Genomic DNA, 26076 nt, shown 5'->3' with positions numbered 1-26076 from the left:
TATATATATGTATATATATATATATATATATATATATATATGTATATATATATATTTATACATACATGTGTATAATGAGTTTATCTCCACAGTGAGCTGATGAAGGAGGACTACAGTGAGATTCTACACAAGAAGTCTGAGGTTTTCCATCTGTGTAACTTCTGTACTCAGATTCTGGAGAAGACGGAGCAGCTGTGAGTGACTCATGAACACCATTAAACTAGTTAAACTAGTTAAACCAACAGCACAGACCAGTAACTAGGTGACTTCCTGTCTCCTGAGCAGGTTTGAGGTGATGATGCAGGCCAACATGATGTCATCAGAGTACGACGAGATCTCCGACATGCACAAGAAGGTCCTCAGAGTGAGTCATTGCCTCATTTACATATCTGTGATGTGTTGTTCAGGGTCTCGAACCAGGTTAGTGAGGTACCTTCAGGGTCTCGAACCAGGTTAGTGAGGTACCTTCAGGGTCCCGGACCAGGTTAGTGAGGTACCTCCAGGGTCCCGGACCAGGTTAGTGAGGTACCTCCAGGGTCCCGGACCAGGTTAGTGAGGTACCTTCAGGGTCCCGGACCAGGTTAGTGAGGTACCTTCAGGGTCCCGGACCAGGTTAGTGAGGTACCTTCAGGGTCTCGAACCAGGTTAGTGAGGTACCTTCAGGGTCTCGAACCAGGTTAGTGAGGTACCTTCAGGGTCCCGGACCAGGTTAGTGAGGTACCTTCAGGGTCTCGAACCAGGTTAGTGAGGTACCTTCAGGGTCCCGGACCAGGTTAGTGAGGTACCTTCAGGGTCTCGAACCACGTTAGACCAGATAACTAGAAGATAATGTGTTGTACCAGATGATGTACTCTAAAGAGTATTTTATGACATATACATATATATTACTTCCTGGTTTGTTTCAGATCTCCAGCTCTCTGGAGCCGATCGAACGAACAACACAAGACATCAAGACGAAGTTCATCTCAGGAGGTCAGCTGACCGACGGCTGGATACAACAAGTGGGAACGCACCCCGAGGACAGGAAGTAAGACTGTAGTAGTATACATATATAAATATACACACACACACACACACACACACACACACACACACACACACATATATACACACACACACATATATAAGATGTGTGACGTGAGTTTGTCTCCACAGTGTTGAGAAGATCAAAGTGCTGCTGGACGCCATCACAGCCATTTATCAACAGTTTAAGAAGGACAAAGCTGAGAGACGTGAGTCACACTCACCTACAATAATAATATTATTAATAATGATAATAATATTAACATTAATAATTACAATATGAATACAATTAATAATTATAATATTAATAATAATATTGGTTAATTTACTGAATAATTAGATCTCTAAGTGTTAACAGCAGCTATTTCATGAGTTCTGATTGTATTTCATGTATTTTATATGTATAATATTTATATGTATAATATTTAAATAGTTGTTCCTGTGTCTGGTTTGTTTGTCTTAACTTTCAGTCTCATATTTAATATTGTGTGTTTTCAGGTCTCCCGTACAACGAAGAACAGATCCATAAGTTTGATAAGTATGTTCACTGATTACTGTAAACACAGTAAGTACATATGTATTACCTGTAACACTCTGTTTTACTACATGTGTAATTAGTTTTCTTACACATATGTAGTTTTATATCACGATACAGTAAAAGTCAAGAAACTATTTCATCACATTTGATTATTTTATTTTGACAAACAAAAACTGAATCTTTAACTTCCTGAGAACAATAATTATTCATGTTTTAATCAATAAAAAACACTTAATTTTGTATTTTAGTAACCCAAATGTCTCTGTCTGTCTCTCTCTGTCTGTCTGTCTGTCTGTCTCTCTCTCTCTCTGTCTCTCTGTCTTTCTCTCTCTGTCTCTCTCTCTGTCTGTCTGTCTCTCTCTGTCTCTCTCTCTGTCTGTCTGTCTGTCTCTCTGTCTCTCTCTGTCTGTCTGTCTCTCTCTGTCTCTCTCTCTGTCTGTCTGTCTGTCTGTCTGTCTGTCTGTCTCTCTTTCTGTCTGTCTCTGTCTGTCTGTCTGTCTGTCTGTCTGTCTGTCTCTCTTTCTGTCTGTCTCTGTCTCTCTCTTTCTCTGTCTCTCTGTCTGTCTCTGTCTCTCTCTCTCTCTCTCACACACTCTGACTCGCTCTATCTGTCTCTCTGTCTCTTTCTCTCTGTCTGTCTGTCTCTGTCTCGCTCTGTCTCTGCCTGTGTCTCTTTCTCTCTGTCTCTCTGTCTGTGTCTCTCTCTGTCTGTCTCTGTTTCTGTGTGTCTAACAGACAGAAGTTGGTGCTTCATGCCAGTAAAGCCAGATCTCTGTTCACTGAGGAGTGTGCTATGAAGTATCGTCTGTTCATCTCAAAGAGTGAGGAGTGGCTCAGGTAATCACCTCCTCACCTCCTAACCCTCTGTTCACCTCCTCACCTCCTAACCCTAACCCTCCTCCTCCCTGTTCACCTCCTCACCTACACATACACCTCCTAACCCTAACCCTCCTCCTCTGTTCACCTCCTCACCTCCTAACCCTCTGTTCACCTCCTCACCTACACATACACCTCCTAACCCTAACCCTCCTCTGTTTACCTCCTCACCTCCTAACCCTCTGTTCACCTCCTCACCTACACATACACCTCCTCACCGCCTAACCCTAACCCTCCTCCTCCCTGTTCACCTCCTCACCTGACAGGAGGTGAAGAGTCACCAGCGTCTCTTGTGTTTTCAGGAAGGTTCATCACGTGAAGAAGCAGCTGATTGGTCTGTCAGGTCAGCTGATCAGCATCGAGAAGGAGGTCACCATGCTGATGGAGAGAGCCATCAAGGTGACACTATATCATATATAATAATAATATATAATAATAATATATAATAATGCTATAATAATACAATAATAATAATAATATAATAATAATACTATAATAATATAAAATGTGTTATTTTGTGTCTCCAGCTGCAGGAACATCTGCCTCAGAAGGTTCTTCCTCTGGTGTCCAGTGGGATGAAGCCTCAGGCTTACCTGAGTCAGAACACTCTGGTGGAGATGACTCTAGGGTGAGATCTTCATCATTATGTCTTCATCTTCATCACATACTATGACATTCATTCATTAAGAGCTTTTCATTGGCCTCCTGAATGAGTTTAAGGGTTTCTTTAAGGTTTAAGGAGATTTCATTATTATTAATAACATCAAATATTTACCTTAACTATGAAATGAAGGGATGCTCTGATGTTTGGTCAATTTAAAAAATATTCTTTAATCATTAAAATGACGAAGTTTAAGGTACCTGTGATGTCATTTAGTAAACATATATACATATATATAAACATATTTAAACCTTAATATCTTGATGATAATGAGGATGTTTTATTGAGTAAATAAACATATTTAAACCTTAATATCTTGATGTTTTTCAGGATGAAGAAGCTGAAGGAGGAGATGGAAGGAGTCGTCAAAGAGCTGGCGGAGAACAACCACTTCTTAGAAAGGTGTGTTCACTACATACTGGGTTAGCTTAGCTTAGCACAAACACTGGAGGCAGAGGGGAACTGCTAGCGTGGCTCTGAGTGTGTTATATTAGTCTGATGAAGCTATGCTAACAGTTCCCCCCTTCTTCCCGTGTTTGTGCTAAGCTAGGCTAACAGTTTCCGTCTTCGTCCCCGGGTTTGTGCTAAGCTAGGCTAATGTGATCATGTTTCCTTCAGGTTCGGGACTCTGACGCTGGACGGAGGTCTGAGGGGTTAAAAGAATCTGAGATGTCTTCTTCTTCTGCAGTTTTGTACATATTCTGTGTTTCTGGTGTAAATAATCTGAAGAACATTGTTCTTCTTCTTCAGACTTTCTGTTAGAAACGACTTTAAACTTATGTTTTACCTGAAGATCAGTGAAGGAACTGTGAAACAGAAACCCTTAAAATAAACTCTTAATTATGAGTTCAACCCTGAAACCACATCAGACTCCTTCACGCCTTAATTATCAGGTGAAGAACTGCAGACTTTAAGGTTTCATAACTTTCCCCTGATTTAAATGTTAACATGGAATATTTAACAAATCAATTAACGATCACTTTAAGGTGTTATGAAGGATTTAAGGGAATTCAATTTGAGATTTAAGATGGTTTTAATGGTTAACCCTTTAAAGTTATTTATAAACTCTTAAACTGTGCAGACATTTAAACTTCCTGTACTTTTAAGGTACAAACAAAGAGGTACCTGTAATATTAAATATTACGGTTTTTAAGGGGAAAATAGATTCCATTCCATTAATGTTTCAGTCAGAATTTAGATTAATAACAAAATCTGGTTTAAGTATCTGATAACTGATTAAGAATCCCTTAAAACTAATTTGTCAACAATAATCCTTTAACCTTAAAAACACCTTAAAGTCATTAATTCATTATTTGTCAAATATTTCACTTGATTGTGTAAAAAAATCTTCTTTTTTTGTTAATTAAGGTCTTAAAGTTAAGAAGATTTTTAAGGGATTTACTTGTTTTTCACACTTTTTCTTTTAAGTAAGGACAGATTTAAGGTGTTTGATGTGTTTCAGGGTTAGTTAAGTGTATTTTCAGGGACATTAAAAGGTGTTTAATGGTTTAAGGAACAAAGTAAAGTTATAGGAACCCTTAATTTAAACCTTAAATTAAAGGGCTTAAAATATATCAAATATAAAAATAAATGAATTTTCACCTTAATTGAAATATAACTTCCATGTTCTTTTATCCATTTTAAGGGGTTTGAACTCCATATAAATCCCTAAACTGTGCAGATAAGATCCATTAAACTATTAATGGATCAACTGAAGGTATTTTAGAGAATATTAAGAGGTTCAGATTTATTATTTATCAGTCGAGTTCTGGTATATCAATAAGTAACATGAAGAAGACTCTTTTTCTCACCAAGATGTTCATGTTTTGTTTTGTCTATAATCTGCATAAAAATGCTCAAAAATTAAGAACTTGTAAATAAATAAATATGTTTAAGGAGTCGTCTGAATGTTTTTGTCTGTAAAGAATTCAAAGCATCAAATCTGAGACTGATAAATAGAAAATGAACATTTTAGGATATTTAGTTTGACTTATTAAATCAAAATTAACTTCTGAAAACTAAGTTGTGAACTGTAATAATCTACACTATGATGCTACATTTGGACTATTAACTATTTCACTCGTTAAGTAAAAGTTTTGACTTTTATTTCATTCTCACTTGTGACTTAAAATTCTACTTTATTACTTTTGGAAAAGAAAAACGTTTCAAACGAGTCATTGAGGAGTAGAAACCAAACTGGCATTAAGTATGTAATGTTTAGTATATTGCTGCATATGCTAATGTTAGCATGTGCTAACTAAATGTCGATGTTAGTTTCTAGCATATGTTAAATCCAAAGTTTAGCTGAGTGAATGAATGAATTCTGACATGTTTAATATCAAGTGTAGCGTGTGTTAGCAGCACCGTTAGCATGCGGTTAGCAGCACTGTTAGCAGGCTGTTAGCGTTGTGACAAAATAGTTATGAATTACAAAGAAAACATGATTTTTAAGCTGCAGCTTTTTTCAACATTTTTACTTTGAAGACAAATCTAAAACAGTTCAGAATCAATAAAGGCTCTGAGTATGAATTCATTTATTTATATTTTTATTCATATTTTTATTCATATTTTGATGATAGAACATTCCTCCTGACAGAAAGTTAATGGAGAAAAAAACAAAATACTGGCAGAGTCTTTACTGGTTTCATCCCTCGTGTAGTTAACACAACTTAATGTGAATAATATTACAAATGAATTCATTCCACATCTTTCTATAATAACAAGTAGGCTGTAGACTGAGAAACCCTTTAATATTAACGTCTACACGTGTTTGAGCTGCTGGTCAGTTGTAGATGTGTAATCTTTGAGTCAAAGTTTAACAGAAACTACGTCTGAAAGTAGAAAAAAGATTTTGCTCAGAGAGTCGTCTGTCGTCTGCAAAGAGTCGAAGTCTCTCAACCTTTCTGGCTTTTGATCGTCTCACTCGTTTGTGTTTTTAAATCTGTTTTCTTACATCGTTATCTGACACATTACACTGTGGGATGCTAACCTGTGTTAGCATCTAGCTAACCCAGAGATTAAAACCAAGACTAACAGAAATATAACAAGTTTGTTTTCTCTCAACACTCCTCTGAGACTTCTCGTCTGTGTTGGATTCAAAGTTTGAGTTAACAAACAACATAAATACAAAATATATGTGAACTAAATGGACCTTAAGGCAAATTGTTTTGTAAACTACTGTTAACTTACAGTTTAAGAGGAATTTATCAACTGATCTATTTGCTGATAAATATCTGCTGTATCTCATATGATGGATGTGTTGCAGATAAATTAGTTTCCAAAACAGAAATGAGAGAAAACATCTGGAACACTTTCTGACAGCAGCTGAAAGGACTTCTTCTTCTTCTCTATCGAGTTGTGAAGTTGGAGGTATTTTCAACTTTTCTTCATGTTGGAGCTCATAATTTACATTCAACGGCAACATTCAGCTCTTATTTAGGATTTAGGATCTGTTCAGATTTGCTTTTTTATTAACCACGATCTTTGAAACCATAAAACTAACAAAGTGTGTCGGTTATCTAACATTAACAATACTTAAGTCATAGTTTATCTCCCAAAACCTCAATCTTTTCTTCCTTAATAATCATATTTTTACTAATTTTGAAAAGTAACCATTGGACATAAAAACAAAACTGTTGTTTTATGTTCCAGGTTTGCTGAGTCATGTTTTAGTCATTGCTACATTCATCTAAAACTGATCAAGAATTTGAAAGTGAATCAATTTAAACTGAAGTTTATCTCGATAGTTGAAGTTAAAAATGTATATTTAAATAATTGTTAAATCACTTTTTATCTCTGAACGAGCTGATTATAACCCACTGATGAAAGTATTATAATAATAAATAATAATAATAGTAAGCAAACCGAACATTTCCTTCAGCTGCAGCTTCACATTAGAAGAGTTTAATTTTTTATTATTAAATAGTAACAGTGAACTATTCTTCATCAAAAAGTGTAGAAAACCAGACGACGGCCATTTTGGATCAGATTGAAATGTGTCAGTGATTAAAACTAAAACTACTTCATCGGATTACTGCCTACAGAACGGTGGAATAAATCAGATTATAAACTGTTTTTATTCCCTCAGTATTCTGGGACTCATTGTATTAAACCTCATGTTTACAAATCAACAGGACTGAAATCTGAAGGATTCCCAGTTTAACACCATTGTCTCTTTATGTTCATCTAAGAGTTGGAGGTGTTTAAAGTCACATATATGCTAACAACACATGTAGCTCCTCCCACTTCACCACTCTAGAGCCTCCACCTGTGTTTACCTGACAACATGTGGAGAAACTCGGCTCAGTTTACCAGAACAAACAACGTTAGCTTCAACCACGTACATTACTGCAGCAAACCAGATGCATTTACAACCAGACAAATGGCCACAGACGATGTTAGCTAGCTAGCTAACAAGCTGACATTAGAAAAACACAGAATCTGATGCATCAATGATGCAAAAAGAAAAGCAGTCCATAAAAAACATCGCAGAAATAAATTATGATTCAAATCTGAAGTATAAAAACCTCCAATATGGCTGCCAGAAGGTTACATCGTAGAGAAAGCCCTTCATACAATCTGAACTCGTCGTGGTTGAATAAAAGGTTAGCGTGTTAGCGTGTTAGCGTGTTAACGTTGGCGTCCCTAGTGTGTTGGTCCTTAGCATGTTGGTCCATAGCATGTTGGTCCATAGCATGTTGGTTCTTAGCATGTTGGTCCCCAGCTTGTTTGTCCTTAGCGTGTTGGTCCCCAGCATGTTAGTTCTTAGCATGTTAGTCCCCAGCATGTACGTCCTTAGCATGTTAGTCCCCAGCATGTAAGTCCTTAGCATGTTAGTCCTTGGTGTGTTGGTCCCCAGCATGTTGGTCCTTAGCATGCTCGTCCTTAGCTAGGTCGCCTGCTAACACTGATGTTGTGCTGTTGAAGAAAAAGTTTCACAATCTTCCAAATAGTCCAAACCTACTTAGACAAAAGTGTTGGGAGGGTTGGTGTTGGTGGTCCAGGCCACCTTCTTTTCTTTCGCCTCTCGGCCAAACGCATCGTAAACCGAGTCCTTGGTGACCGTCTTCGCCTGCTCGGGGATCTCCACCACCCCGATGTAGTTCTTCTTGGCCACGCGAGAGCTCGCCGTGATGGTGTACGCATTGCTGCGGTAGCATTTCATGGAGGACATGCAGAAGGTCTCCCTCATGCCCCTTCTGAAGTTGGCATTGTAGACAGAGTACATGGTGGGCTTGGACGCCGTGGAGCTGAAGGAGATCCAGGCGATGGCCGTGAAGAACAGCAGTCCCTTCCTACTGGGTCCGTCGGACTCCCTCGGGTGCCACAGCTGGGCGACGTAGAAGGGTGTCCAGGTGAGGAAGAAAACTGAATTTAACACGAGGAACATCTTGATGGTCTTGACTTTAGTCCGCGGGACGATGTTCATCGTCCGGCGCACCGTGTGTCCGTCGGCGCTGATCCTCCAGATGTAGCGAACCACCCGCTGGTAGAATGACACGATCAGCGCCACCGGCACCAAGAAACCAACCAGGAGGTGAACAGCGGCGTAGGCTACGCTGCCCCAGCTGTCCGGGAGGAAGAAGTCACAGTGACTGCTGCCTGTAGACGTGGAGCCGTAGAAGAAGAGGCAGGGTGACACGAAGGCGGCATCAAACAACCACGAGGCCACAATCATCTTCTTGGCTTTCTCTCTGGACACCTTGAAGCTGAGCGGGTAAACGATCGTGTAGAAGCGGTCTACGGAGATGGACAGCAGGACGTAGACCTGCACACCTGGGCACAGGTGCTGCAGGTAGCGCACGGCCTTGCAAGCCGCGGCGCTCAGCGGCCATCGTCCTGAGGTGACCTGCAGGAGGATGAAGGGCGCCCAACCCAGGCTCATGAGCAGGTCTGCACACGCCATAGACACCACAAAGTAGTTGGTGGTGGACTGAGTCCGGCGGCTGCGGTGGATGACCAGGCAGACAAGGGCATTTCCCAGGATGGACACCAACCAGAGAACCGAGAACACCAAACCCAGGACGGCAACCTCACCGGACGTCAGCTCGTAGGAGACGGAGGTCCCGTTCGGCCGGCCAGAGGACGAGCCCTCGAGGCCGCAGAGGGGGGTTGTGGGTAAGGTTGCCAGGACAGTCGAGTTCTCCCTCTCAGAGTAGTTAAATGACATCTGATACGTGAAAGATGGATAGTGAAGGGAGGGATTGACACCAACTGTGTGTGAAGACTGGGCATACACCATAGTTATACAGCTGCACCAGAGAGGAGCTGTGGACACAAAGACACAAAGTCATCGTTAGAAGATCATTAGTTTGATTGGTTGGTAGTCTGGTTCTAGTTGGATGGTTGGTAGTCTGGTTCTAGTAGGATTGGTTGGCTGGTTGGTAGTGTGTTCTAGTAGGTCGGCTGGTTGTAGTCTGGTTGTAGTTGGTTGGTTGATAGTCTGGTTCTAGTAGGTTGGTTGCTTGGTTGGTTGGTAGTCTGTTCTAGTAGGTTGGTTGGTAGTCTGGTTCTAGTAGGTTGGTTGCTTGGTTGCTTGGTAGTCTGTTCTAGTAGGTTGGTTGCTTGGATGGTTGGTAGTCTGTTCTAGTAGGTTGGTTGCTTGTAGTTGGTTGGTTGGTAGTCTGGTTCTAGTAGGTTGGTTGGTTGTAGTCTGGTTGTAGTTGGTTGGTTGATAGTCTGGTTCTAGTAGGTTGGTTGGTAGTCTGTTCTAGTAGGTTGGTTGGTTGTAGTCTGGTTGTAGTTGGTTGGTTGGTAGTCTGGTTCTAGTAGATTGGTTGCTTGGTTGGTTGGTAGTCTGTTCTAGTAGGTTGGTTGGTTGTAGTCTGGTTGTAGTTGGTTGGTTGGTAGTCTGGTTCTAGTAGGTTCGTATTACAGTGATGTTCTGTAGTAGCTACAATAACCTATATGAGGATCTGTCTTCCTCTCAGGGTTTGTAGTTAATAAAGACTTGTAGAGGACTGATGGGATGTTTATAATGAAGAGACTCAACTTGGCCGAGAGGAACAACAACACGCCTCAGTTATCTGTTGAGTATTTAAATAATGTGATGAAGACGTGGTTCCTCTTCAGAAGTCACATCTGGAGATCTGAAGTCTCTAGAAACTGGATTTATATTGTCATTCATCTCTTAAACATAAATAACATGAAATAATGAAGCTGGTCTCTAGACATCAGGTAGATTTAATTAGTCCTTCAGAGTCCACAGGGATCCAGACCTCCTCTGAGGGAGACCATTAAGAGAAGGAGAGCTCTCTGTTTATAGCAACCTGATGGTTATTCTGGGAACCAATGGAGCCAGTGGAACCACTGAAACCAGTGAAACCAGTGGAACCAGTGGAACCAGTGAAACTAGTGGAACCAGTAAAACTAGTGGAAGTAGTAGAACCAGTGAAACCAGTGAAACTAGTGGAACCAGTAGAACCTGTGAAACTAGTGGAACCAGTGAAACTAGTGGAAGCAATGAAACTAGTGGAACCAGTGGAACCAGTGGAACCAGCGGAACCAGTGAAACTAGTGGAACCAGTGAAACTAGTGGAAGCAATGAAACTTGTGGAACCAGTGAAACTAGTGGAAGCAATGAAACTTGTGGAACCAGTAAAACTAGTGGAACCAGTGGAACCAGCGGAACCAGTGAAACTAGTGGAACCAGTGAAACTAGTGGAACCAGTAGAACCAGTGGAAAAAGTAGAACTAGTGGAACCAGTAACACTCTCACATAAAGTTTCTGGTTATATTATAATTATATATGAAGATGAATCATCAAAGAGATGTTATACATTCAATTATTTAAGTTAAAATAATTTAACTTCTCTGATACATGTAGAAGTAGAACGTATGAAATCAAATACTTGTACAAGTACTTGTGAGTAAATGTACTTTCCACCTCTGTGTGTATATATAATGTACTGCAGTAAAGAGTACAACGTTGTCCTTTAAAATGAAGTCAAATCAATAATTTTCATGTCGATCAACGAGTCGATTGATTGTTTCAGGTCGTAAATAAAGTACTTTAAATGTGTACTTCATAGCAGTATTTGACTCCTGTTCCAATACACCGCTGTGCTACGTGTAGTATACATCTTCTATGACATCAGATGTTTATGTTTACGTTGTTTGTTTGTTTATTTACAGATTAAAAACAACAAACATGAAGCTTTAAATGAGACCTGATGTCAGCGAAGAGTTAAAACTCTTCATGGAAAAACACTGAGCTCTTCATCTTCATCATCTTCATCTTCTTCATCTCATTTTACATCATGTGGAGCTGAACATTTTATTTAAATGTGATTATTCATATTTTATCATATTGTTAATTAAACATTTGATCTTCTTACGATCTTCATCATCATCTTCATCATGTAACCGGCTACAACACGTCTGATTCACCGCGATGGATGAAGATGATGAAGATGAAGAAGAAGAAGAAGAAGAAGAAGAAGAAGAAGAAGAAGAAGAAGATGAAGCAGCGGGAACACATAACACGATTCACACATATATAAATATATATAATTATGTGTGTGTATATATATAAATATATATGTGTATTTATATTTATATATAATAACAGTAATAATGATGAAGATGAAGATGATAACAGAATGTTCCTCCGGTGCTCCGCGGCTCATCAGTCCGTCTTTAGACGTCTGAAATCGGCCGCTCTGTCTCGCTCGTGTCACTGATCGAGCTCCGTGATTCTTTAGAGACTCACCGGATCACTGCAGCGGGAACAGACGCTTCATTCTCCGTGTTTCTCTCTCCGGGATCCGGTTCAGACGGAGGAGACGAGGAGGAGGAGGAGGAGGAGGAGGAGGAGGAGGAGGTCCGTGAAGGAAGCACACAGCATGGGTGTTTATCCACCCGTCTGTCTGTCTGTCTGTCTGTCTGTCTGTCTCTGTCTCTGTCTCTGTACTGTCTGTGTTGCTGGAGGATGAAGAAGCAGCAGATGATGAAGAGGAGGATGAATGTTTTCTATCAGAAGCGAACCAACGAGATCTGAGGCCCAAAGCCCCCCCACACACACACACATCAATCAATAGAACGTACATTTACATACAAACATACACATGTATAAATATACATAAATGTATATTAATATATAAATATACATAAATATATATATGCATATACATAAATATACAAAAAATTACATAAATACACATAAATAGCAAAATATTCTTTATTGTTATGTATCTTTATTTATTTTGTGATGAAAGATATTAATATAAGTAAAGTTAAGATTATTGATTATATATGTTTCATATATGATCCAGATACAGGAGGAAGAGGAGGAAGAGGAGGGGATGATGTCATCATCTCCTCCTCTTCCTCCTCTTGTGTCATAATGTGTTTATTAAGACAGAGGGTTATGTGGCTGATTAAGTTATTGATTAATATTACGATCGTGATGACATCATCGCTATAAAAGGAAACAAAGTCTGATGATGACGCATCACGTCACCTTGGCAACCAACAGACCGGTCGCTATGGGAACAATGATGCTGATGAGAGGGAAAAGGAGGAGGAGGAGGAGGAGGAGGAGTTTTACAGAGCATGTTTTAAAAAGGAGCATGTTTACATATAAACATGAACATTGTTTGTATATACATCAATTATATATATAATTGACATACATATACATTATATATATAATTTATATATATATATATAAATGTATGAATGATGTATATCATTTATTAATGTATACAAACTGCTCACCTTTGACCTCAGTGATGACGTGAACTTTTATTAAAAGCTGATTTATTGATTAAAAACAGATCACAACATTAGATGTGTTTCCGGTCTCCTCTCTTCCGGTCCAACAGGGGGCGGTGTGCAGCTTTTATTGCACCAGAAGAAGAAGAAGAGCTGACGTCACCACGCAACGTTAACAGGAAACATGATGTAAACAAAGAAACGGCGTCACGTTGATATTCTCTGTTTTGGTCCGTTTGTGTTCCAGTGACTCTTCATCATTATATTATATTAATATTAATATTTAGTTTATTGTTCATCTGCAGTTTGATCTCGTAGCTGTTAGCTCAACGCAGCTAACGCGAGCTAAGCTACCAGCACGTTAGCATTCAGCAACATGGATGATAACAAGGTAAGAAGCTAACGGCTAACAGACACATTTTATATTATATCATGTGTTATGTATGAATATATATATATATATATATATATATATATATATATATATATATATATATAGTATGTGTTAGAGACTGGTGGTTCATTTAATACAGTTTAACAGTAACCAGCTAGCTGCGATGCTAACTGTACGTGAAGATATGCTAACGCACAGCTAGCTTGATGACATAGCTGTTACAGAAGACATCTTGACGTAGTACTCTGTTTAAAGTAGTTTTACGACTGTAAAAGTACAATAGATGTCCTGCACTTATTAAGTATGAACATCAATCTATAAAACGTTATTCAATCTGTATGTTACATTCATACAGATGTACATTAATAATGAGGATTAAAACATATACATTATTAATAACCCTAAGCCTAACTGCAACTATTATTCTGTTTTTAGCTTTTTAGTGTTTTAATGACTGTTTTCAATGTTTCAATGAATGTTCTTAATTGTTTTTAAATCTCCTTTTCTTTTGCATTATGTTTTGATGCTTTTAATGGTTTTAGGTGAAGCACTTTGAATTGCCTTGTTGAAATGTGCTGTACAAATAAACTTGCCTTGCCTTAATGTGTTCATCACTTTAAAGATGGAGCTCATTTTAATGACTTTATATCCTGTAAGTAATGAGTCATCAATGATCAATATTATTGATCAGATGTTAGATTAAGTTATAATAATCAATAACTGATCAATAACTGTATTATTGATCAGATGGTGGCTGGTAAAGTGAAGAAACCGGGGAAACGTGGCCGTAAACCAGCAAAAATCGACCTGAAGGCCAAACTGGAGCGAAGTCGTCAGAGCGCCAGAGAGTGTCGAGCCAGAAAGAAGCTCCGGTACCAGTACCTGGAGGAACTGGTCTCCAGTAAGGAGAGAGCCATCTGTGCTCTGAGGGAGGAGCTAGAGATGGTGAGTCACCTAGAGGGAGGAGCTATAGATGGTGAGTCACCAGAGGGAGGAGCTAGAGACGGTGAGTCACTAGAGGGAGGAGCTAGAGATGGTGGTTCACTAGTGGGAGGAGCTAGAGATGGTGAGTCACTAGAAGGAGGAACTAGAAATAGTGAGACACTAGAGGGAGGAGCTAGAGACGGTGAGTCACTAGAGGGAGGAGCTAGAAATAGTGAGACACTAGAGGGAGGAGCTAGAGATGGTGAGTCACTAGAGGGAGGGGTTAGAGATCCATGGCTGGTCTCACTAATCTCTCTGTGTCTCTGTGTCTCAGTACAAACAGTGGTGCTCAGCCATGGATCAGGGGAAGATCCCGTCAGAGATCAAAGCTCTGCTGACCGGAGACGAACAGAAAACCCCTCAAGGTGGCAGCAGCACCAAGACCAGGACCAGCAAGACCAGCATCAGCAGCAACGGGCAGAGCTGAACCAGTCTGACGGACAGGAATACGACACAATACCACACAATACCACACAATACGACATAATACAACATAATATAACACAATACGACATCATACAACATAACATAATACAACATAATAATACACAGCATAATACGACATAATAAAACATTATACAACACAACAGGACCCATTAACCCTCTCAGCTCTGCTCTCAAGTTAAACACATGAAACTTCTTTAAAGTCTTCAGACTTCTTCAGACTGTCGTGTGATGTATTATAAATACATTAATACTTCTATATATAATATTTAATACTTCTTTTCATCCATGAATCAGGTTCTTCAGACCTGAGAGGAACTAACATGAATTATTTTAGAACAATGTGAACTGTTCAGTTAATAAAGTTCATGAATCAATGAATGTTAACAGAGTTATCAATATTGAGGGAATGGAAACATTTTAATCTTTAATAACGTATTTAAATACAGCGAGACGAAGCTCATTGGCTGTCCGCTGCTGGAGAAGGCGGGGCCAAAAAGCAGGCCAATAAATCTTCTTCTCTTCACTTTAAAATGTTAATTTATTAAATATTTATTCCAAAAGAGGAAGAAACAGAAAAAAGATGAATCGATAAAAAGATGAATCGATAAAAAGAATGAATCTCACATTTATAAAAGGAATAAAATTCTTTATTGTTGAACTAAAATTAAATCAAATCTTTTAACCATTAAAGATCATTTTATTGACATTATTCAAGACAGATCTGCTCATTAAAACTTGTTTTAAGACACATTAGACTTCTTTATTAATCTCTTGTTCTTTTATATTTCTCATGTAAAATGTTTGAGTCTCTACAAAAGTTCTTATTTAAATTATTCAAACATGATTTGATCTTAATGAACCTCAAACATCCTCTACGAACAGTTCACTCTTCTTCGTTTGTTTTTTAGAACAAATCAACACCAACATGTTAAATGTTGTTATTTATTGATTAATGCGTCACATGACTGATCTGAAAGCTTTGTGTTGTCCAATGTGAGTCTGACTTCGTCGTCCTGATCTCATTAACATGTCATTAACATCTCATTATCTGTACAGTGATGCTGGAGCTGGATATATTTTTCTATTTGTATATTTTATATTTGTGTTCCTCTGAAACATGAAGATGCTTCTCTTTATTTATCTTTGTTGCAGATTCATAATCTTCTAAACTTTTGTGTTTCTGATGAAACTTTGTGCACTTTGTTGTTTTTCTGCAGAAGCACTTTGTGAAATGATTTTAGTTTGAACAGAAAATAAAGAGTTTCTGTGAAATCATCAGATTCCATTCTCATGTTTATTATTGATCAGCAGACGTTACCCAATAATCAATATGAACTTTATAACACTGGTCAGAACAAAGTTACAAAGTCTTTTACAAGATGAAATGTATCAAAGTTATGAATCAATGAGCTTCATATGAGTAAAATAATGCATAATATGACTAAATCATATATATATGTTATATATTATATATATATTATATATTATATATATATACATATAATTTATAATATATATATTATATGTTATATATATAGATTATATCACAAATCTGTATTCATATGATTTAAGAGGTAAACCCTGAAAAACAAGAGTCCAATAAGATGATTACTGTCAATATAAGAAATATTTATCATAAATAGTTTATTTTAATGCTCAACTAGATCTTTAACTTTCACATTTTACAGGTTTTATCTACATTGCTAAATGTAATTATCTAATATAATGATGCGGTTTAATTCATATATCGTGATATTCTGTACAATAGAGGTTTATTTACAATAATACCATAATTATAATAATCTCTCTCTCTATATATATATATATGTATAAATATAGATATTTAAATCTTAAGGGGGAAACATTATGACTTGAGTTTATAAAGACTGATATTTGTTATTTAAAGGGAAAGTTGTCTTTACTTTCTATTTTCTGAGCTCAGATTTAACACAAACATTTTCAAAAGAATCTCAACAAGAGGTCCGTTTAGTGGCTGGAGCTTTCGATCAGTATCACATGGTCTTCCTCAGCAGGTGGAGTTTGTTCACTAGCAGCAGGATGGAGATCAGACATGGATGGAGATCAGACCTGGATGCACCAATAAAACAGGTTAGAACCTTTCATGTAGCTCTACGTCTGGTTTCCAGCTGAGCGGTTTCAGACTCTCGTGGTCTCTTTGATCGTTTACATTCATCAGCCGGAGTTAACCATGCATGCTAATTGAGTTAGCCATGCGTACTAATTGCTCCAGTATGAAGAAGCTTTCTCTTTCCTCCTGCATTCATCACGTCCTTTGTCCTCCGTATACTCATCGTCCTCTAACAGCATGAGGCTGATTCATAAACTCTCTGAACTAAAGTCACGGACCTTCTTCACTGGACCCATTGCTGTTCTCTATGAACCTCAGGGTTCTTTACTGGACCCACTGCTGTTCTCTATGAACCTCAGGGTTCTTTACTGGACCCACTGCTGTTCACTGTGAACCTCAGGGTTCTTTACTGGACCCACTGCTGTTCACTGTGAACCTCAGGGTTAACATTATATACAGACTATTATATTTAATATGTAATATAACATAGCGTTACTACTACTTATACAATTACTATCATAATAATAATAATACTTATAACATTATATATAACCTATTATATATGTAATATGGAGATACTACTACTTGTACAATAATAATGATGATTGAATATATATTTTCTTGGCACAATTTGTCTCCCATACTGAACCTGACACTTTGCTCTCCTTTAAAGCTGCGCAGTGGTTTTCTGTCGGCTCACCCTCTGACTGCGCATGCGCCTTTAAGAGACCCGTTGAGTTCATTCGACTGGAGCAGCGATGACGACATCCTTTTATTTTTAACGCAGTGACCTCATCTCTTATGGCAGCAGGAGGACTTCACTCTTCTTCTTCTTCCTCTTCTTCTTCTTCCTCCTCTGAAGAGCCGTTTGGACTTTTTTGACGTCGAGTTTTTTCAATAAACGGTGAGTGAACCGTTAAATGTTCTGGTTTAAAAAAAAGTCTCAATCTGGTAAAAGTTCCGTTAAAGTTTAACGGAAAAGACACGAAGAAGAAACATGTCGGTGACTTTTTTTCTTTTTTTTGTTGGTTGTTTTTAAAAAGAGTCGGTCTGTCGGTCATTAAACATGGAAACAAAGTAACAAAATGTAGCTAACAGTTAGCTTAACGTTAGCTAACAGTTAGCTAACTGTTAGCTAACTGCTAATACCAGACCTCATTCATAAAACACATGTTTTAATCATTAATGTTACGTAGTTTATATAAATATGACTCCTCCCTCTTTGTCCCACAGTGTGGATCCACTTCAGCATGAAGACCAGGATCAGGGTTCAGATTGAGGTCTTCAGTTCTGAGTCCAGGAGGAGACCCCAGACCAAAAACACACTTTAAACTACAGTCAGGGGGGGTCCTGTCTGTCTCTCTCTCTGTCTGTCTCTCTGTATGTCTGTCTCTCTCTGTCTATCTCTCTCTCTCTCTGTCTGTCTGTCTCTTTGGTCCTGGGGTTTTTTGTGCTGCCCCCCATCAGGATGATGACCTCATACCGGTCCTACACGATGCAGGTCTTCCTCCTCTGAAGTTCCTCTTCAGACCGCCTCACTGAGCTGGACCACCGGAGGAGGGGGGTGGGGGGGTAGTCTGACATGTCGGAGCATCCATCAGGACCAGCGCCATGGTTCAGGTCCAGGTCAGCGCAGCCCATCGGGTCAGAGGCCCTGGTGGTCCTGCTGGAGGGGGGTCTGGACCGTGTGGTCCTGATCGACAGCCGGTCCTTCGTGGACTACAACACGTCTCACATCCTGGAGGCCGTCAACGTGAACTGTTCAAAGCTGATGAAGAGGAGGCTGCAGCAGGACAAAGTCCTGATCCAGGAGCTGCTGCAGCACTCAGCCAAGAACAAGGTACACACACAGACCAGGTCCAGGGCCAGGTACACACACAGACCAGGTCCAGGACCAGGTACACACACAGACCAGGTCCAGGGCCAGGTACACACACAGACCAGGTCCAGGGCCAGGTACACACACAGACCAGGTCCAGGGCCAGGTACACACACACAGACCAGGTCCAGGACCAGGTACACACACACAGACCAGGACCAGGACCAGGTATTTAGTTTTTCTTATTCAAAGTTGTTATTGTATAAAAGTGTATAAAGGTGTCTCATATATAATCATATATTTGTGTCTCTGTGTTGTAGTTGATCTTCAAGTGTTTCATAATAATAACAATAATAATAATAACGCTGAATGTGTCTCTGTGTTGTAGTTGGAGCTGCAGGAGGATCAGCAGGTGGTTGTTTACGACCACAGTTCTTCTCTTCCTTCTTCTCTGAGCTCAGACTCGTTCCTCAGCGTCCTGCTGCTGAAACTGGAAAAGAGCTTCACCTCCGTGCACCTGCTCTCAGGTCAGTCCTAGTCATGAGTCTCAGGTCAGTCCTAGTCCCAGCCTCAGGTCAGTCCTAGTCCCAGTCTCAGGTCAGTCCTAGTCACGAGTCTCAGGTCAGTCCTAGTCACGAGTCTCAGGTCAGTCCTAGTCCTAGTCCCAGTCTCAGGTCAGTCCTAGTCCCAGTCTCAGGTCAGTTCTGGTCCCAGTCTCAGGTCAGTCCTAGTCATGAGTCACGAGTCTCAGGTGAGTCCTAGTCCCAGTCTCAGGTGAGTCCTAGTCATGAGTCACGAGTCTCAGGTCAGTCCTAGTCACGAGTCTCAGGTCAGTCCTAGTCCCAGTCTCAGGTCAGTCCTAGTCCCAGTCTCAGGTCAGTTCTGGTCCCAGTCTCAGGTCAGTCCTAGTCATGAGTCACGAGTCTCAGGTGAGTCCTAGTCCCAGTCTCAGGTGAGTCCTAGTCATGAGTCACGAGTCTCAGGTCAGTCCTAGTCATGAGTCTCAGGTCAGTCCTAGGTCCAGTCTCAGGTCAGTTCTAGTCATGAGTCTTAGGTCAGTCCTGGTCCCAGTCTCAGGTCAGTCCTAGTCCCAGTCTCAGGTCAGTCCTATTCATGAGTCTCAGGTCAGTCCTAGTCCCAGTCTCTGGTCAGTCCTAGTCATGAGTCTCAGGTCAGTCCTAGGTCCAGTCTCAGGTCAGTTCTAGTCATGAGTCTCAGGTCAGTCCTGGTCCCAGTCTCAGGTCAGTCCTAGTCATGAGTCTCAGGTCAGTCCCAGTCTCAGGTCAGTTCTAGTCCCAGTCTCAGGTCAGTCCTGGTCCCAGTCTCAGGTCAGTCCTAGTCACGAGTCTCAGGTCAGTCCTAGTCACGAGTCTCAGGTCAGTCCTAGTCATGAGTCTCAGGTCAGTCCTAGTCATGAGTCTCAGGTTAGTCCTAGGTTCAGTCTCAGGTCAGTTCTAGTCATGACTCTTAGGTCAGTCCTAGTCCCAGTCTCAGGTCAGTCCTATTCATGAGTCTCAGGTCAGTCCTAGTCCCAGTCTCAGGTCAGTCCTAGTCCCAGTCTCAGGTCAGTCCTAGTCCCAGTCTCAGGTCAGTCCTAGTCATGAGTCTCAGGTCAGTCCTAGTCACGAGTCTCAGATCAGTCCTAGTCACGAGTCTCAGGTCAGTCCTAGTCCCAGTCTGAAGTCAGTCCCAGTCTCAGTCCAGTCTAGTCCGAGTCTCAGGTCAGTCCGAGTCACGAGTCTCAGGTCAGTCCTAGTCATGAGTCTCAGGTCAGTCCTAGTCCCAGTTTCAGGTCAGTCCTAGTCCCAGTCTCAGGTCAGTTCTTGTCACGAGTCTCAGGTCAGTTCTAGGCCCAGTCTTAGGTCAGTCCCAGTCTCAGGTCAGTCCTAGTCATGAGTCACGAGTCTCAGGTCAGTCCTAGTCATGAGTCTCAGGTCAGTCCTAGTCATGATTCATGAGTCTCAGGTCAGCCCTAGTCCCAGTCTCAGGTCAATCCTCGTCATGAGTCTCAGGTCAATCCTAGTCATGAGTCTTAGGTCAGTCCTAGTCCCAGTCTCAGGTCAGTCCTAGTCCCAGTCTCAGGTCAGGTCTAGTCATGAGTCTCAGGTCAGTCCTAGTCATGAGTCTCAGGTCAGTCCTAGTCACAAGTCTCAGGTCAGTCCTAGTCCCAGTCTCAGGTCAGTCCTAGTCATGAGTCTTAGGTCAGTCCTAGTCATGAGTCTCAGGTCAGTCCTAGTCCGTCTCAGGTCAGTCCTAGTCATGAGTCTTAGGTCAGTCCTAGTCATGAGTCTTAGGTCAGTCCTAGTCCCAGTCTCAGGTCAGTCCTAGTCATGAGTCACGAATCTCAGGTCAGTCCTAGTCATGAGTCTCGAGTCTCAGGTCAGTCCGATTCTAAAGTCTAAATATTAATAAACAAACGTTTATGATTCATGTGATGAAGGACAACAGACAGCGTCGTCTGTGTTGAAGTCTTTGTCATATTCACATATTAATCTGTTGTCTTCATGTTGGACCTGCAGAGGATCAATTCAGAAGCTTGTTGCGTCTCATCTGCTGAGAATAAAACAGCAGAAGAAGAAGAAGTCTAAACGTGTGTGTGTGTGTATTGGTTCCTCTCAGGTGGGTTCTCCGAGTTCTCCCAGCTGTTCCCAGGTCTGTGTGAGGGGAGGTCCTCTCTGGTTCCATCCTGTATGTCTGAACCATGTCTGCCCGTCAGCAGCAGTGGACCGACCCGCATCTTGCCTCACCTGTACCTGGGCTGTCAGAGGGACGTCCTCAACCAGGTAATATAATATAATATAATATAATATAATATAATATAATATAATATATTATATTATATATTATACTATAATATAATATACAATAATGTAATATAATAACTATAATATATAATAATATTATATCATATTACAATATAATATAATATATTGATGTATGGCCCCAGTGCATGCTGGGAGGCCTCCCATCACTTTTAGCCAATCAGAACAGAGCTGTTCTCTGACGTAGTTTCGTGTCTCCAGGATCTGATGCAGCAGAACGACATCGTCTACGTCCTGAACGCCAGTAACACCTGTCCCAAACCAGACTTCATCCCAGAGTCCCACTTCCTCAGGGTCCCCGTCAACGACTCGTTCTGTGAGAAGATCCTGCCCTGGTTGGACCGGTCCCTGGACTTCATAGGTCAGAGGACTGGAGGTCACAGAGACGCACCTGAAGGACTCCACACCTGCTCTCACCTTAGAACCTCTTGTGTGTTTCAGAGAAGGCCAAAGCCTCCAACGCTAGGGTCCTGGTCCACTGTCTGGCTGGAATCTCCCGCTCCGCCACCATCGCCATCGCCTACATCATGAAGAGGATGGACATGCCTCTGGACGAGGCCTACAGGTGAGAGGGACAGGACCACAGACAGGTGAGAGGGACAGGACCACAGACAGGTGAGGGGGTCAGGACCACAGACAGGTGAGGGGGTCAGGACCACAGACAGGTGAGAGAAACAGGACCACAGACAGGTGAGAGAGTCAGGACCACAGACAGGAGGACAGGTGAGATTGTCAGAACCACAGACAGGAGGACAGGTGAGAGGGTCAGGACCACAGACAGGTGAGGGGGTCAGGACCACAGACAGGTGAGAGGGTCAGGACCACAGACAGGAGGACAGGTGAGGGGGACAGGACCACAGACAGGTGAGAGGGTCAGGACCACAGACAGGTGAAAGGGTCAGGACCACAGACAGGAGGACAGGTGAGAGGGTCAGGACCACAGACAGGAGGACAGGTGAGGGGGACAGGACCACAGACAGGTGAGAGGGTCAGGACCACAGACAGGTGGGAGGGACAGGACCACAGACAGGTGAGAGGGTCAGGACCACAGACAGGTGAGAGAGTCAGGACCACAGACAGGTGAGAGGGACAGGACCACAGACAGGTGGACGGGTGAGAGGGACAGGACCACAGACAGGAGTACAGGAGAGAGGGACAGGACCACAGACAGTTGAGAGGGACAGGACCACAGACAGGTGATAGGGTCAGGACCACAGACAGGAGGACAGGTGAGAGGGTCAGGACCACAGACAGGTGAGAGGGACAGGACCACAGACAGGTGAGAGGGTCAGGACCACAGACAGGTGAGAGGGACAGGACCACAGACAGGTGCACGGGTGAGAGGGACAGGACCACAGACAGGAGAGAGGGATAGGACTACAGACAGGTGAGGGGGACAGGACCACAGACAGGTGAGAGGGTCAGGACCACAGACAGGTGAGAGGGACAGGACCACAGACAGGTGCACGGGTGAGAGGGACAGGACCACAGACAGGAGGACAGGTGAGAGGGACAGGACTACAGACAGGTGAGGGGGACAGGACCACAGACAGTTGAGAGGGTCAGGACCACAGACAGGAGGACAGGTGAGGGGGACAGGACCACAGACAGGTGAGGGGGACAGGATCACAGACAGGTGAGAGGGTCAGGACCACAGACAGGTGAGAGGGACAGGACCACAGACAGGTGAGAGGGACAGGACCACAGACAGGTGGACAGGTGAGGGGGACAGGACCACAGACAGGTGAGGGGGACAGGATCACAGACTGGTGAGAGGGTCAGGACCACAGACAGGTGAGAGGGTCAGGACCACAGACAGGTGAGAGGGACAGGACCACAGACAGGTGGACAGGTGAGGGGGACAGGACCACAGACAGGTGAGGGGGACAGGACCACAGACAGGTGAGAGGGACAGGACCACAGACAGGTGAGAGGGACAGGACCACAGACAGGTGAGAGGGACAGGACCACAGACAGGTGATGATGAAGCTCCTCCCTCTTTGTGTCCAGGTTCGTAAAGGAGAAGAGGCCGACCATCTCTCCCAACTTTAACTTCCTCGGTCAGCTGCTGGACTTTGAGAGGAGGATCAAGAGTCCTCCGGGTCCTGAGACCAGACTGAATGCTCATTCAGAGCCCAGCGGTGAGGTCCCCCCTCACCTGGAGGATCCTGGTCCTCCAGGTGAGGACCAGGACCCTCCAGCCTGTCTGGAGGCCCCCATGGAGACCCTCATGGAGCCCCTCACCTTTCCTTGTGTCCTGGCCGACGCCCCCGAGGAGCTCCGGCTGGCCGAGGCTCTGAGCGTCCTCCAGCTCTCCGACGGCCCCGAGGACAATGCCCGTCTGAAGCGCTCCTTCTCTCTGGACATCAAGTCGTACGGCGAGCCGGTCTTTGTCCCTCACGGAGGACCGGGAGACGCCGAGTTCTTCAAACCGTCTGGCTTCAAAGAGCCGACCAGTAAACCGTGCCAGTTCTCCCCGGTGGAAGAGGTGTCGGAGCAGAGCCCCGACAAGGAGGAGGTCCAGTCCTCCTCCGGCTTCACCAAACCTCCGCCTGCCGCTCCCACCTGCTGGCACCCTCTACAGCGGAGTGGCAGCGTGGAGGAGAACGCCACCAGCTTCCTTTTCGGCCTCTCACGCAGCCAGCAGCACCTGGCCAGACCAGGACCAGGACCCGGAGGGACCCTGAAGGGCTGGCACTCCGACATCCTGCTGGGCCCCGTCTCCTCCTCTCTGGCCGGCGGCTGGTACCTCTCCTCCGAGTCCGCTCGCTTCTACTCCACCTCTGCCATCCTGAGCGGCGGCGGCCTGGCGTCCTACGGCTGCAGCGGCGGCGGCCTGGAGGCGGTGCGGCGGCGCAGCCGGCAGAGGACGGGGGACCGAGGAGACTCAAGGAGGAGCTGGCACGAAGAGAGCAGCTTCGAGAAGCAGCTGAAGAGACGAAGCTGTCAGATGGAGTTTGGAGATGGGAGGATGGACAGCAGGTCCAGAGAGGAGATGATGGGGACGCGGGGGAGTCAGTCCAGCTTCTCCGGCAGCATGGAGGTCATCCAGGTCTCCTGATCCTGGACCAGGTCCCGGTCCTGGTCCTGGTCCCGGAGTCTGACCGGAGCTATGTGGTGCAGCACACATTGGCGTCTGCTCACTTCGACAGGAAGTGACATCAGGACGTTCTGACCCAAACTATGTTTGAAAAGTGTTGCATTCTGGGATTGTTTTTAGCCTTGATGTTGCTAAGCTAGCGGTCTGTTGTCTCCAACAAAAGGAACTAAATCATCGATGAGGGCGAGACGTTTCATGATTGTTTGAGTTCATGTGGAACAAAGAAACATTAATCAGAACTCTGTGCTCATCACCAACATGAAGTCATCCATTTATCTTCAGTTGATGTTTTGATTTGAATAGAATCTTGTTTATAATAATTAAATATAATGAAAGCAGCATCAGATCTCACTAAATATCTCTCAATCGTTCATTTAATTTCTCCACGTGATGTCAGTGAACTCATCACAGGAAGTCTGCTCACCTGTTCGGTCGTCTGCTCACCTGTGGAGACGAAGATGTCTCTGATGTGTGTTGCAGTAAAAAGGACGACGGGTACTTTTCACTGACGGACTCTTTGAGTCTTTGAATGTCTCGTCTGGAAGAGATGCTGCTGGTCACCTGTCTGCATCTTCATCATCATATGATGATGATGATGAAGATCTGAACTGATGTAGCTCAGGTGTGACTCAGATCAGGTGAGCAACGTGTCACCGCTCATGTAGCAGAACGAATCTGATGATTAAAAGTGTTGAAACAAAAAGAGTCCGTTTGTTTTACAGGAAAGAAGTAAGTTCCGTCTTTACCTGTCTCCACCTATCTTTACCTGTCTCCGCCTGTCTTTACCTGTCTCCGCCTGTCTTTACCTGTCTCCGCCTGTCTTTACCTGTCTTTACTTGTCTCCACCTGTCTCTACCTGTCTCTACCTGTCTCCATCTGTCTCCACCTGCCTCCACCTGTCTTTACCTGTCTCTACTTGTCTCCACTTGTCTTTACTTGTCTCTACCTGTCTCCATCTGTCTTTACCCGTCTTCACCTGTCTACCTGCCTCCGCCTGTCTCTACCTGTCTTTACCTGTCTCTACCTGTCTACCTGCCTCCGCCTGTCTTTACCTGTCTCTGTCTGTCTCTACCTGCCTTTACCCATTTCTACTTGTCTCTACCTGTCTCTACCTGTCTGTCTCTACCTGTCTGTCTCTACCTGTCTCTGTCTCTACCTGTCTCTGTCTCTACCTGTCTTTACCTGTCTCTACATGTCTTTACCTGTCTGTCTCTACCTGTCTTTACCTGTCTCTGTCTGTCTCTACATGTCTTTACCTGTCTGTCTCTACCTGTCTTTACCTGTCTCCGCCTGTCTGTCTCTACCTGTCTCAACCTGTCTGTCTCTACCTGTCTCTACCTGTCTGTCTCTACCTGTCTGTCTCTACCTGTCTCAACCAGTCTGTCTCTACCTGTCTTTAATTATTATTATTATAAGTTATTAGTAATAATGAAATTATAATTATTCATTATTAATGAAGTATAAATATATGAGCAGTACTTCAGTGTTGTAATACATCTTATTTTAAAAAGTTATGTTTTAATCTAAATTAATTCTGCACAATAAATGTAAAAGTACAATATTTACTTCAGAGATGTAGAAGTATAAAATACCCTAAAGTATACTCAAG

The 26076-nt window shown here is 42.7% G+C and overlaps 4 protein-coding genes across 5 annotated transcripts in view; 3 read left to right on the top strand and 1 right to left on the bottom strand.

Annotated features, from left to right (window-relative positions):
- tbk1 (TANK-binding kinase 1) overlaps positions 1-3855 on the top strand; it is a 15639-nt gene extending 11784 nt beyond the window's left edge. For both annotated transcript variants that reach the window (XM_068733983.1, XM_068733984.1), the window contains 10 exons: positions 93-194; positions 286-364; positions 906-1027; positions 1156-1232; positions 1522-1561; positions 2297-2398; positions 2740-2836; positions 2965-3065; positions 3429-3500; positions 3717-3855. In XM_068733983.1, coding sequence (XP_068590084.1) covers positions 93-194; positions 286-364; positions 906-1027; positions 1156-1232; positions 1522-1561; positions 2297-2398; positions 2740-2836; positions 2965-3065; positions 3429-3500; positions 3717-3756 — 832 coding nt within the window. In that variant the 3' untranslated portion in view covers positions 3757-3855. The remainder of the gene's footprint in view (positions 1-92; positions 195-285; positions 365-905; positions 1028-1155; positions 1233-1521; positions 1562-2296; positions 2399-2739; positions 2837-2964; positions 3066-3428; positions 3501-3716) is intronic.
- A 1823-nt stretch (positions 3856-5678) lies between these two features.
- On the bottom strand, positions 5679-11978 carry gpr19 (G protein-coupled receptor 19). The gene is made up of 2 exons (XM_068733973.1): positions 11809-11978; positions 5679-9365 (listed from the first exon to the last, which is right to left on the bottom strand). Exon 2 carries the CDS (start codon positions 9337-9339, stop codon positions 8062-8064), a length of 1278 nt encoding a protein of 425 aa, XP_068590074.1. The 5' UTR covers positions 9340-9365; positions 11809-11978; the 3' UTR covers positions 5679-8061.
- Positions 11979-12976: 998 nt separating this feature from the next.
- Positions 12977-15912, top strand: crebl2 (cAMP responsive element binding protein-like 2). The gene is made up of 3 exons (XM_068733974.1): positions 12977-13203; positions 13954-14151; positions 14465-15912. The coding sequence occupies exons 1-3, from the start codon at positions 13189-13191 to the stop codon at positions 14615-14617; spliced, it is 366 nt and encodes a 121-aa protein (XP_068590075.1). The 5' UTR covers positions 12977-13188; the 3' UTR covers positions 14618-15912.
- Positions 15913-17472: 1560 nt separating this feature from the next.
- dusp16 (dual specificity phosphatase 16) lies at positions 17473-25170 on the top strand. Its single transcript, XM_068733972.1, has 7 exons — positions 17473-17630; positions 17960-18566; positions 18934-19072; positions 21165-21328; positions 21569-21728; positions 21809-21932; positions 23378-25170. The coding sequence occupies exons 2-7, from the start codon at positions 18309-18311 to the stop codon at positions 24426-24428; spliced, it is 1896 nt and encodes a 631-aa protein (XP_068590073.1). The 5' UTR covers positions 17473-17630; positions 17960-18308; the 3' UTR covers positions 24429-25170.
- Positions 25171-26076: the final 906 nt, after the last annotated feature.

This window comes from Cebidichthys violaceus, unplaced genomic scaffold (assembly GCF_023349555.1).
Source record: "Cebidichthys violaceus isolate CVI_PGR_0920_01 unplaced genomic scaffold, fCebVio1.0.p SCAF_60, whole genome shotgun sequence".
NCBI lineage: Eukaryota > Metazoa > Chordata > Actinopteri > Perciformes > Stichaeidae > Cebidichthys > Cebidichthys violaceus.
This window is presented reverse-complemented; position numbering and strand designations above follow the sequence as displayed.

What these genes read in the sequence shown, in the direction of transcription:
- gpr19 (XM_068733973.1), bottom strand. Translation starts at nt 9,339, where the DNA reads ATGGTGTATGCCCAGTCTTCACACACAGTTGGTGTCAATCCCTCCCTT.
- crebl2 (XM_068733974.1), top strand. An exon ending in TGAGGGAGGAGCTAGAGATG is followed by an intron (nt 14,152 to 14,464) that starts GTGAGTCACCTA and finishes TCTGTGTCTCAG; the next exon opens with TACAAACAGTGGTGCTCAGC.
- dusp16 (XM_068733972.1), top strand. Translation starts at nt 18,309, where the DNA reads ATGTCGGAGCATCCATCAGGACCAGCGCCATGGTTCAGGTCCAGGTCA. An exon ending in AGAGGGACGTCCTCAACCAG is followed by an intron (nt 21,329 to 21,568) that starts GTAATATAATAT and finishes TCGTGTCTCCAG; the next exon opens with GATCTGATGCAGCAGAACGA. An exon ending in CCGGTCCCTGGACTTCATAG is followed by an intron (nt 21,729 to 21,808) that starts GTCAGAGGACTG and finishes TGTGTGTTTCAG; the next exon opens with AGAAGGCCAAAGCCTCCAAC.